This window comes from Cydia amplana, chromosome 10 (assembly GCF_948474715.1).
Source record: "Cydia amplana chromosome 10, ilCydAmpl1.1, whole genome shotgun sequence".
In the NCBI taxonomy this organism is placed as follows: Eukaryota; Metazoa; Arthropoda; class Insecta; order Lepidoptera; family Tortricidae; genus Cydia; species Cydia amplana.
Window position 1 is genome coordinate 17,763,570 of NC_086078.1, and position 13,441 is coordinate 17,777,010.

General features: G+C 39.6%; 1 protein-coding gene across 2 annotated transcripts in view; it reads left to right on the forward strand.

Moving 5' to 3' along the window:
* LOC134651452 (calmodulin) overlaps window positions 1-10,154 on the forward strand; it is a 56,634-nt gene extending 46,480 nt beyond the window's left edge. For both annotated transcript variants that reach the window (XM_063506560.1, XM_063506561.1), the window contains exons 3-4: window positions 5,259-5,501; window positions 9,314-10,154. In XM_063506560.1, coding sequence (XP_063362630.1) covers window positions 5,259-5,501; window positions 9,314-9,342 — 272 coding nt within the window. In that variant the 3' untranslated portion in view covers window positions 9,343-10,154. The remainder of the gene's footprint in view (window positions 1-5,258; window positions 5,502-9,313) is intronic.
* Window positions 10,155-13,441: the final 3,287 nt, after the last annotated feature.

Consider the following 13,441-nt stretch of genomic DNA (forward strand, 5'->3'; position numbering starts at 1 on the left):
CCGGGCCCAGGTGCTAGAACAAGTACTCGGAATGCGGCTGCATTCTCGAAAGATCGTATCGCGCGGCCTGTATAAATAGCCCGCGGTCCACCTCGCAAAGGTTAACCCACAATTAGACGCGCCAAACTTAACCCCAACTTATTTTTGCACATTGATTGGAGCGTTCACCCTGATATCATCGCCAGGTACGATCCTCTTCGTCTTATGCAAGAATTTTGCAGTATAAAAAACTGCAAAAATTCACTTACCTATAGAAAAAGTGACGATTGAAGTGAACCGATTGAATAGGAAGATTTCAAAATATATTGGGATAGGTAGTTTGGATAATTAAATTCTCGTATATATTTGTTCCATAACTTTTCCATAACTCCATAACCATAACTTAAAAGTTATGGATATATGTATTTTACCTTCACTGACTTATGCAAGTCAAACCTGGCTGTTCACTGCAAAAATTAAATCAAAAATAACTACATGCCAGAGAGCGATGGAGAGAAGCCTGCTAAACATAAAAAGAGTTCAAAAAATACCACATATAAATATAAGAGCTGTAACAAAACTAATAGACGCTCTCGAACACGCCAAAACACAAAAATGGAGATGGGCTGGACATGTTGCCAGGCTGTCAGACTCGCGCTGGACCTTGAAAGCTACCACCTGGAAAGGACCTGCAGGCAAACGACGCTCCGGGAAACCTAACAGCCGTTGGACTGATGACATAAATAAAACAGCCGGTATAAACTGGAAAGATATAGCTACAAACAGGGATAGATGGAAGTCCTTGGAGGAGGCCTTCACCCGATGAGGGGTTCTTGTCCACCACAAATAATTAATACTTTGTATATTTATAATATGTGAAAATTGACTTAACAATAACAATAAATAATTCTAATTGACATTATACCTAAAATAAATACTTATAAATAAATGCTAACTTATACTGTTGTAATGAAATGAGTGTAACAAATTGGACTTGAAATAAAAGGCTTTTTTATTTTTATTTATTTATTTATTATATATTTGTTACAAACTTACTAAAAGCAATGTTAGAATTTTAATGAGCATCTAAATCCCTCACGATGTTGCTCGTAAATTATTCTATTTCGCGGATTCGCCGAGATGCGGTCGTGCGGATCACGCTCTCCGCCGTATTGTTACGGCTGTGAATTATTCAAACATACGCCTTACACAGGATGCAAATCCACGGGCTTATCCGAGACGGAATCTAAATTCCATCCTTGTCGAGACTGTAACCGTAAAAATACGCTCCTAAACTGGAAATTTTCCTGTGTTAACATATTAAAAATGCAACGCGCGTCGCAGATTGTTTGTCCACCATGTGTTGTCCAAACATTTCAGCTAGGAATTTTTAATGGCCGCGCCCTCGACTAGCTTTATGGATGTGTTAATGCTGATAACACTGACGCGGCAAACGCGCCATGTTCGCCCGAAATTCGGCCGTTACTGTGCGGATGATTTAAGCAACGACCGGCAATGATGTCACTGCGATACCAACATGCTTCATTGTGCAAAGCGCTCGTCTTTGCCAAAATTACTCGCTTTAACCCAACGCTGGCTTACATAGTGGCCTGTATATATTTTCATGGCGCATTTATGGGCAATTCGAATCATACGCCCTCATAAGTCTTTATTGCGCCGTAAATATAACTCGTGACGTTCCAGAAACCTATTGTTTCCTTGATGCCCATCGGGGCATCCATATTGTTTCCCGGAATCGTTGGCATTAAAGCGATTTGCTGCAGAAATGTCGACATTTCAGCGTATTATTGTTTCCCGGTTTCATTAAAGATATAAATGCTATCAGTGTTTATAAATCAATGTGCCTGTCTCAATTGAAACGGTCTACTACCCGGTATAAGTTTCGGGATCCATTGAGAGTATTGAGACACTAATCTATCATTTGTCTCCCGTCTCGCCTGATTGAATAACACCATCGTATGACATCTCATTTCCTTATTCTTTCAACTTTATTATGAATAACTACTTCCCTTCTATGTTTCCAATTTTATTAGAATTTATTTTTGGATCTTCAATTAAGATCTCCCATATCCTTCGTTGGCGTAAACAAAGCTTGCTCTAGGAATAATATTTACCGTATGAGAAAATATTCCAAGGTGCCAAGGCTGCCTCCGTGAACTTCGGTGCCGCTGATGATATTACGAGGGGCGTTCAAAATATTCTCGGTATTGATATCTTACGACCTCTTCTAAAATTTCTTTCGTTACTGGCCGCTAAGGTTTATTCATTGACATTAAAAAAAAGTATAATTCGAACCGAGATAGTCTTTTGTTTTTCTGCAATTGCTGTACAAACATGAACATCCTGTGCGAATTGACAATGTTAACTAAATTAGAACATCGATGCGTGATAAAATTCTTGACAAAACAGGGTAAAAATCAAAAAACCATAAAAGAGGAAATGGATTGTGTTTACCGTGAGTCTGCTCCTTCTTTATCTACCATTCAAAAGTGGTCAAGCCAGTTTAAACGCGGAAGGGAGAGTATTGAAGATGACCCTAGACCTGGCCGGCCTGTAGTAGCTACTTCACAAGAAAATATTGATAAAGTGGAAAAACTTATATTGGAAGATGGTCGAGTGAAGGTAAAATCTATAGCACAAGTAACCAATCTCTCTATTGGTACCGTACATGATATTATACATGACCATCTTAATATGTCAAAAGTAAGTGCAAGATGGGTTCCGCGAATGCTGACTCGGCTTCAAAAAGACATGCGTGTAGCTTGTTGTTCCGATTTTATTGACCTGTGCGGTGAAAATCCTGATGAGGTGCTGCAAAGAATAGTTACTGGAGATGAAACCTGGGTTCATCATTATGACCCAGAGAGTAAACAAGAGTCCATGCAGTGGCACATTAAGGGTTCAGCTCATCCCAAGAAGTTGAAGGTCATCCCTTCAGCTGGCAAGGTCATGGCCACGATATTTTGGGATTGTGAAGGAGTATTACTAATCGATTATAAAGAAAAAGGTGTAAATATCACAGGACAGTACTACGCTAACATTCTACGTCAATTAAAGGATGTAATTAAAGAAAAGAGGCGAGGAAAGTTAACCAAAGGTATTCTGCTTCTGCATGACAACGCCCCCGTCCATACTGCTCATATTGCCAAGGCAGCTATTGTTGAATGTGGGTTTAAAACTGTTACTCACCCACCGTATAGTCCGGACTTAGCCCCCAGCGACTTCTTTTTGCTCCCCAATCTTAAAAAGGATCTGCGTGGAAATAAATTTTCTGACGATGAAGCATTGAAGGCGGCAGTGGAGGAGCATTTTTACACGAAAGATAAAAAATATTTTTACGAGGGATTAAAAAAAATAATTGATCGATCTTTTAAGTGTATGAACATAGGGGGGGAGTATATTGAAAAATAAAAATATCAAACTTTTCGTACTTGTTTGTTTTCATTCTCATACCGAGAATATTTTGAATACCCCTCGTAGCATGCGGATTGATTAACGAGTACTAATTAGCGTTGCATCATCGTTTACGAGAAACGCTCTCCTTGGGTGTTCTCGACAAATAACGTTTTAAAATTTAGACTATTTTACAGAGTGGGTTGTCATATATCATTATAGCTTTATTCATAAACGTCTGTCAAATCTAATATGCCGTTGATAATCGTTTGTCCATTTCTGTCATTGTAACATTTGTGTTTCTTAGAAAGAGACATAATTTAACAGAGGTATGCTAAGTTTTATGAATGAGGTTAGGTTTTAGGTATGCAATAATAGACGGAAGCACATTAGATGATGTCAGTCAGCACACTGTCTTAGTCATAAAGGCCTCTTCTTTAGGTACGACTTCCGGTGAACTTATATGATTAAATCGATCGTTACAAGTGAAACTCCAAGGCTGCCTAAATGAAATTGCTTTTAGTATTCATTTAATGGAAATAATATTTATAATAAATAACTTTACGTGAGTCAGGCTACAACCAAAACTGGTTATTACTGACAGGCTGACTTGACGGAGGAGGAATATGTATATGAATATATTAAAACCAAAAAGAAATAATCCCAATACCATAACGTCTCAGGACTCGTTCAGTTCTATAGTTGATATTTCGTTATTACAATTTAGGTATAGGTAAGTAGACAAACGCGTGATATTTGTCTCAAACTGCTTTTATACTTTAAAAAAGGTTTGTGTTTTGAGTAAGTAGTGTACTAGGAAACCACCTATGAATCAGGAACAAATATTTCTGATTATCACCCCATTAGTTTTTTAACACATTCATTGCCACCCAGCCAAACAAGACATCCGCGCTATAAAAATTTCGTCATATAAAGCTGTAGTACCACGATCCCGACTATCGGGTCGTCCGGCCTGGGAACGAAATCATAAAATACCCGATAGTCGGGTTTTCGGCACTGAATGTGTTATCCTTGCCTCCGATTCAATTCGAAGCCAGCCCTAGTAGCACGGTCGCATTTTTATCATTTATCACCATGCCTGTCACGTTCTTGTTAAGTATGTAAGTGCGAAAGTGACGGGCTTAGTGATAGTGGATAAAAAGCGGCCAAGTGCGAGTCGGACTCGCCCATGAAGGGTTCCGTATTTAGGCGATTTATGACGTATAAAAAAAAACTACTTACTAGATCTCGTTCAAACCAATTTTCGGTGGAAGTTTACATGGTAATGTACATCATATATTTTTTTTAGTTTTATCTTTCTCTTATTTTAGAAGTTACAGGGGGGGGGACACACATTTTACCACTTTGGAAGTGTCTCTCGCGCAAACTATTCAGTTTAGAAAAAAATGATATTAGAAACCTCAATATCATTTTTGAAGACCTATCCATAGATACCCCACACGTATGGGTTTAATGAAAAAAAAATTTTTGAGTTTCAGTTCAAAGTATGGGGAACCCCAAAAATTTATTGTTTTTTTTCTATTTTTGTGTGAAAATCTTAATGCGGTTCACAGAATACATCTACTTACCAAGTTTCAACAGTATAGTTCTTATAGTTTCGGAGAAAAGTGGCTGTGACATACGGACGGACAGACAGACGGACAGACGGACAGACAGACAGACAGACATGACGAATCTATAAGGGTTCCGTTTTTTGCCATTTGGCTACGGAACCCTAAAAATGGAACCGTGCTGAGCCCGTAGGACTATATAGGAATAACTAGGCCAAAAAAGGCGTTTAACAGACCAAACCGAAACGGCATTCAACGATTTTCGAAACTAACCCCACCTCTTATCGTTTCCAGGCAACGGCACGATAGACTTCCCCGAGTTCCTCACAATGATGGCTCGCAAGATGAAAGACACGGACAGCGAGGAGGAAATCCGCGAGGCGTTCCGCGTGTTCGACAAGGACGGCAACGGGTTCATATCCGCGGCCGAGCTGCGCCACGTCATGACCAACCTCGGCGAGAAGCTGACCGACGAGGAGGTGGACGAGATGATCCGCGAGGCCGACATCGACGGCGACGGACAGGTCAATTACGAGGGTACGTACATGTACAACACTACCGTGGGTCATAGGATCATATGCAACGGAACTGCCCTGTTACTAGGGTTGCCGGATCGAAAGGGGCTATCATCGGGAAAAAATATCAATTTTTCGGGATTTTGTGACTTAGTCGAGAAAAAAAAAACATCGCACCCTCACCGCACAGTCACACCGAACTTGAAATTATTGTTTTATAACGTGAAGCAGTTTTTCGGGACAATTTTCACTTTGTCGGGAATCGGGAACACATCCTAAAAATCGGGAGAATCCCGCCAAATCCCGACCATCTGGCAACCCTACCTATTACGGTAAAGCAGCGTATCTTTAAGATATTGTAACATATTTCCTATCTAGGTGCGTGTTTTTGCTGTAACAGGGCAGACTAAGGTCAGCGATCTCCAAACTACGACTCTGAAAAGTGCCAAATTCCATGCAATCCGGATCGAGAAAAGGAGTGGCCCTCGGTCCAAAAAGTTTGGAGATCCCTGATATAGGGAATGCTCCCGGTACTGATTTTGTAAGGCGAGAACGGGCAATTCCTTGTTCCGGTTATGTTTCTGTACAGAAATCGTACTGGGAGTATACTTTACGGTAGAACTTGCACAAGCTTTCTGCTATTCCTATTTCGTCTCACTGGAAGCACTTAATCTGAAATTAAACGTTGAAATTGTAAAACCGTAAACTAATAATAAACTCTCGATTGAGAGCAAGTTGAAATAACAAGGCATTCAAGGAAAGCTTGTGTAAGCTTATTCCACTTGAGCTATGAAAGATCGTGCTGTACCTTCTGCTTAAATTTTAAGAATTCATTTAAAGTTTCATATTGGCCGTTGTAACAGGTGTGAAACTGTTCGATAGTGATTCAGTAAAAATCAACTAGTTAAGGCAATCTTAGTTGTTTTGACAGCAAAATTGACTTAAGAGGAGATACGGCACGATATTGCGACATTTGCTACAAGTGAAATCAACACCCTTCGGATCTGACGGGTTCAGTGGCGGTTGGTTTTTTGTATTAACACTTTGAATAAGATTTAAACCGCGCCACTGAACCACTGTAATAAAGGCTCCGGTCATCTTAAACTACGTCATTGACGTCATTGTCTTTGTAAATAAAGTATCCCATATGTTTCGCGCATCATTTATAATACAAATAAAAAAAGATGCTGATACTAAAACTGATGCCATAGTACTTGACCTACAAGTGAATGAAAATATCGTAGAAATGGTTTCGTAAACACAATACATGATACATACTATTTAAGATTTTGGCACTTCATTGACAACGCGTCACATGCCACATTCATACCATACCGAAATCTATGATAATGTTCTCTCTTGATGAAAGACCATATAGCCATTTGTTATGTCAAATAATGTATTGTCTTTGTTTGTCAATGTTTGTGCAAAAGATGTCCAGAACCTTCGTTTAAATAGTACTGTAAAAATATTGCAGCCCTCGCTATAGATGCGATTCAAAAACAATGTTATGGCTGTTGAAGCTCCTCTCACGTTGTGGAATGTCTCTGGCGACAAGCCTTGTTTGTCCCGATGCTAAGCCAAAATGATTCGTATATGTTAGTAGATACAATGAAGATAGGGGTCGTTTTGGCTCAGCAACATTTGTATTTAAATGGTCATAGTATGTGTAAGCTAGGAGAATACCACCCTCTAGGCTCCCCGCATGCCGCGCACTAACCCTCTGGTGGAGCTATTTCCACTCGGACTCGATACATTCCCCCCGTTAGTTTACTCGGTTCCAACGTTTATGATACTCGTGATTTACGAACCTCCAAAATTTTAAATAATCTGAATCCGTCTGATACTCGTAAATTACCCGAGCGCTTACTCGTACACACCGTCATTAAGTTCAGAGGAACGTTGATGCTGTAAATATGGCAGTCATGAACGTCGTGATCCTCCGTGGGTTGCGCGATATTGCGTATTATTATGGTCCCGGTTGAAACCTTTAGATCGTTACAAAATCGCATCACAAAAACTCGAAAAGAAGTGAGCGCAGACATGTAACAAAGACCGTCATGTGTACGGGTAAGACGAGCGCTGCATGGATACAGTGTAATGTTTCTGCGATTATAAAAAAGCGTTGCGTTTGGGCGCGCGCCAACGTCACGAGGCGATGCGCCGGTTGTCAACAACGCGTACGAGAGTAAATGTCGAGTCGAGGCGAATAACACCCTATGAGCAAAACTTGACGCAGGTTTCTAACCCAAAGGCAGCCTCGCGAATTCGAATTGACCTTACAGAGTAAAACACGCTGTAAGGTAAAGATTTTGTACTTATAATTATATTCGTCTTCTCTAAATCTAGATTCGTGGTTAGATAAACAAGCGCTGAGTAGTTTTTTGTTTTCCGCTTTTTGTTCGCGGTGTTTTGTTATTTGAGGCGTGAAATTAAGACGAACGAGCATCTTGCAAGAGATCTTAGTATCATTCAATAATATTCTACACGACGAAACCCGGAAAATATTTAACACGGTCGTCTGCTGAGCCATAAGAACGTATCATATGTTTTTACGAGTTTCGTTGTGTACAAAATTATTTCAGTCTGTAGAAATCCTTTAAGAATGCGTAGTTCCGTGGTATTCCGCTAGTTGATGTTGCCTGTAGTACTCGGGCGGGCCAAGCTACAGCTGGTTTCTCTCTTGCAGACTTCCATGCCCTCGCCAAACTCGTATTCTCGCGAGCCGCCGACCAAACCCCCTCGTAACTAACCGCCAATAACGCTGTGATATACCTTGTAGTACGGCCTACGACAATAGGTACCTGTTCTGAATGGTTTGATCTTACTGTTCCTTCACCCTGTTAGCTGCCCCGCCCACCCGCATCTCACTCCTGGGTCCTCACATTACGAACCGGCAACCGCATCTGTTGCTGGCTCTGGATTTTACTAGAATTATCGATTGTAACTTTGTCGATTGAAATTTTACTCTTTGAACCCCATCGTGCGCGGTGCATTATCGTAAGCCTTGTCGGAATCGGAAGGCACCAAGTTTGATATTGAGCTGTACAGGGGATGATCAGTTCACCGGACGATATCGGCCTGTCAGTTGTTCGGAACTGTCACCTGTTGCGTTTAACTGACTGATCATCAGTGGGCCCCTTGAGCCTTTCGCGTCAGTTGAGGTTTTTGCCGGTCTAAGGGTTAAACTCTGATAGTGATGAACACTTTTATGTTTGGGAACAAAAGTAAACCTTCCATCATGTTCTGACAAATTATTAAACAAGTGCAGACGTTATAGGGCATTTTCATTTTACCGCGTACTTTAAAGTGCGACTTAAATTGTGTGTTGTCACTTTTCTGATAAAAGATATGGGTTTTAACATTGACCGTCAGTTTCGTGACAATTGCTAATGCAGTTCAGTGAAAATGCCCTAACAATAAGTTATGTATCGACAAAGATACAATCGAATTTCTACGTTGGGAAATTTAGGACGTTTTTCTGTTAATACTGGTGCATGTGTCTAATATCTGTATAGCGTTTAGTTGTGGAACTGGAAATACCACGGAGGGTGGTATTCCTCCCGACCCCGTAGTGGCATGACCAGGCGAATGTGACCGGACTCTATGTTGTTTGTTCGTACATCAGCACACCTGTCGTCACTGTCCATCCGAAGGGTTTGAAACTATCGATTTATCTATCTGTCGGACTGTCCTTAGCGACCCTTCTAGTGCATCTTAAATCGTATCGGTTAATTTATCTGTCGTGTTTAATTATTCGTATACTAACATGCCTCGCCACGCCGCTCGGCCCCCAAGTCCGCCTCCACTGATGCAATGTTTGTTTGTTTTCAGAATTCGTCACCATGATGACGTCGAAGTGAGCCACCGGCTGGTGTGTGTGTAAAAAGCAGAGAATTCAAATATACATTTTGTTTCATGACACACAATATTACCATCGTATCGGACCTGCATTTCTCTAGTGTTTGCGATAAATTTAATAATTGACATCGTTTCAGTCGAATGTTATTTAACGCAGGCGCGGCGCGCCGGCGCCTCCGCCTCCTCTTTATTTAGATTTTAAACTATTCCGTTAATTTTACTATGTAAGAAACAATTTTAACTGTAGCGGTACAAAGGGAAACGAATAGGTGTGAAACGTCGCAATGTGATGGTAGCGGCGGCTGCGTGTGGCGTGCTGTGGCTCGCTAGTGGCGTGCGTGTGGCGTGCATGCGGCGTGCCTGTCGCGTGCCAGCGGCGTGCCTGTCGCGTGCCTGCGGCGTGCTTGTTGCGGCCGGCTGTGTCGCCGCACCCGATACATTTTAATGTCATTTTTTTTTTCAAGTATGAGATATTTATAAAGTACGTGATGAATAAAAACTTAAAAAATCCCAAAAAAATATACTATACTGTGCCCGTAAGTCCGTAGCGGCGAGCGCTCGGCTCCCAGTGCGTTCGCGATCATAATAAATGTTTAAATTTAACTAACTCGGTAAACGAAATTAGATTTATTGGTACTGCATTTGTAACTGTAAATGACTTGATAAATATTATATTTCTATTGTTGGTGAAACTTATTCTATCGAAATGGAAACTCCGCTCTGTTATCCTATCGACACACTTGATTCATTCTGTTATTAAATTATACAAAAGACATACTGAAAATAAATGTTTCTTCATTTTTAGGTCAATAAGCATCGGTGTTTCATTTCCAACCGGGTACGAATGATTTCGGCTATTACCTATACAGATAACCTTGGTTATAATTTTCAGATACTGAAATGACTATTCAGTGTTGCCTGTTTTGCATTGCTTAAATAGTGATGTGGTACTATCGATAATAATCTCAAAAGGTGTCTTTAGATCTTAATCGAAAATATACACGTCATTTGCAGTTAGGTTCTGCGAAATAGAAAATATTTCATTTCGTAGTAACCGAAAATATCATAAAAAGCACTATCAGGCTTAAGATCACATTGTAAATTCGACATATCCGTCATTTTAGTATCTGAAATTTAGAAACACTATTCGCCTCCCGATCACTAGACCTTTTTCTATATACCTCTAATAGAACACGAACCTGTACTTATAGTAGACTGTCATGTGTACATTTCTCAAATCTATGTAATGAAGTAACACTCTGTTAGTATTTCCAAATTATATTTATTGCATAAAACAATTACATTCTGAATGGCTGTAACGTGTGTTGTCATTGTCCGCTCCCTGAGACACCAACTATTAGTACATACATACACTTGTGGTGTGTGAAAAAGTTATGGTTGTAGGTATGCTACTGTCTTGACAAAAAGAAATGTTAGATTCTAAGCTAATTATGTAACTTGGCAGGCGATAATTTGAATGCGAAACTAAAAACGTCAAATTCTTAAAAATGTGGCGGTTTTAGAAGCCAAACTTTTTTGCTACTACCTTAGAGCGACTAGATTTTTAAGCTAGACAGTATCAGTTTACGTACCAGCTTGTCGATTCGAAATACAAGTTTAATGTAGACTTATTCTTTACTTAACTGTTCGGTTGTTAAAAACCAAACTAGCCAAAGTTCTATGAAGCTAAAATATCGAACGTCTATGTTATTTCATAAAATTCCACGCACTTGTTGCTCATAATCCAACAAACTAGTACGTTGACTGCTTGAGTGGTGCCCAAAATTGATTGACAATTATATATTTATCTTGGAGAAGTAGCATAAGACACATTATAATATCCTTTACTCAAAACTAGCCAGGGATCAAGATCATTTTTTCACACATCACAGCGTCAAGTTACAACTACAATACAATTTATCATCCATCCTGTACGAGGTAGATGTGGTAACAAAGACGAAGCTTGCTTGTGTGTGCCTGAATCCTGTAAAACAATGTACCATTAGCAAAACACTATTCCTACATTCAAATAAAACACATTTTTCTGGTGCTACACTTCGTTTTTTTAGCATTAGAAAGAAGGTAAACAATCTTGACGTGTCTTTTGTTGAAAACGCTTTAAAAATTAGTTTATATTAACGTTACGTAAACGTCGTAGGGTAATTCGCCAGTAACTGTCTACCCTAAACTAAAAATGAATTCTATTCAGCTATAAACAGAATTCATTTTAGTATAGCGTTTCGATAACTGGCCAGCCTTCAATAACTAGCCCCCTTATACTAAAATAAATTCTATTTGTATGTGAATAGAATTAATTTTTAGTTTAGGGTGGCGAGTTACTCGCGAATTACCCTATATAAATAAATATCAGGGGACATCTTACACAGACCAACCTAGCCCCAAACTAAGCAAAGCTTATAATATAGCAAATATTTTCTGTGACTTATTTTTCAATGGTGATTTTTAATAAAAAGACATGTCAAGATCGCTTACCTTTCTAATGCTAAAAAAACGAACTATAAAGGCTACATTCGGATTGCAGCAGCGGAAGACTGGCGATGTCACAGTAAATTTCCTTGATAAATTAAGTTGTGTTGCCGCATTGCCGTCGAGATTGCAATGTTCAAATCCAGTCACTCATTTCGTTAAGGAAATTGACATTGTCCCGTTATTGCAGTAATCTTAATGCAATCTAAACGTTCACAAGCCTGAAATAAGCTGTCAATAGTATCAATTGTGTGTCTTTATCAGTTACTTTGACGATGTTCGAAGTGGGAGGCTTGACCGATCAGTGCCCAGTGACTTATTATCAGTGATCGTTAATTTTCCAGCAATTTTGGTGCAGCATTGTTGGTTAAAAGCATCTGTATGCCCTACTCTAGGTGGAATAGATAATTAGGGTTAATAACAGTAATATTAACCTTAACCAATCTTCTCACTAGAAAAAAATTGAAGAAAATCCTTTATTTTTACTATGCTGCACCAAAATTGAAGAAAATCCATTACTTTTACTATGCCGCACCAAAATTGCTGGAAAATTAACGATCACTGCTTATAGTGTTGGTAGGTATACTCGCGTCCTTTGAGTCTGAATTTGAAGAACTCTGCTCGTTTTTACGAGACTGCGCTTAAAAAACTTGAGTCATTAAGTCCCGAGTCGAGTCCTTTGTCGAGTCTTTTTTAAGAGCAACTCAAAAGGACTCGAGCCTCCAAATAAAGACTCCGTAAACAATTTAAAAGGTTTTCCTAAATAACAGTAATGAAGTTAGGCGTTATTGTACAAAAGATCCCTATGGGTCGAAGTGTATCCGTAAGGGCCCCCGAAAACAATAATAAGATAAGATAAGGCGTTATTGTATGATTTGTGTACCTAATTGTTTGTAAAAAAAATCGAGAGTTCTTGAAAAAAGGACTCGAGCCTCTACAAAAGACTGGTTTCTATCAAGTTGAAAAGAACTCGAGAGTCTGAAAAACTGAGTCGAGTCTTGAGGCAGAGGACTCAAAGGACTCGAGTCCTACCCAACAAGTATAGGAATGTCGATATAAATAAAAATATATACTTATAAACGCCTGGGTTCCAAAGGGTTAAATTTTATCGGAGTAATTGATAGAAGACACGTAAAATAACAGCGCAATTCATTTCGTGGTTTGGGTTTACGTAGGGAGTTTGGCATACAGACAATATAGCACAAAGGAAAGATACCTACTGTAAACACGAATGTTTGAACAAATCCCGATTACGAACCACAAAGTGAAATGACAGCATAAAAATTGGTGTTTCTTAGCTTTTGTCAGCTGATGTAGATGGCGCTGTACCACAGAATAAATAATAGTACCTACTACAGTACAGAAAGGACACTTCCTACAAAACCGAAGTTTGACAGCGATTCAGGGCTGGAGGGCGAAAATCGAAGTTCGCAAATTGCGGGCATCTTTCTCTGTCAGTTCTGTCACTAATTACGCCTTCATTGGAGTAAAAGAGAAAGATCCCCGCAATTTGCAAATTTCGGTTTTCGCGGTAGCCCGTCAGAGAAAATCAAAATCGAGCAATTCTGAGCCGAATGGAGACGAGTTTGCCCGAAAAGACCGAAAAGAGGAGTG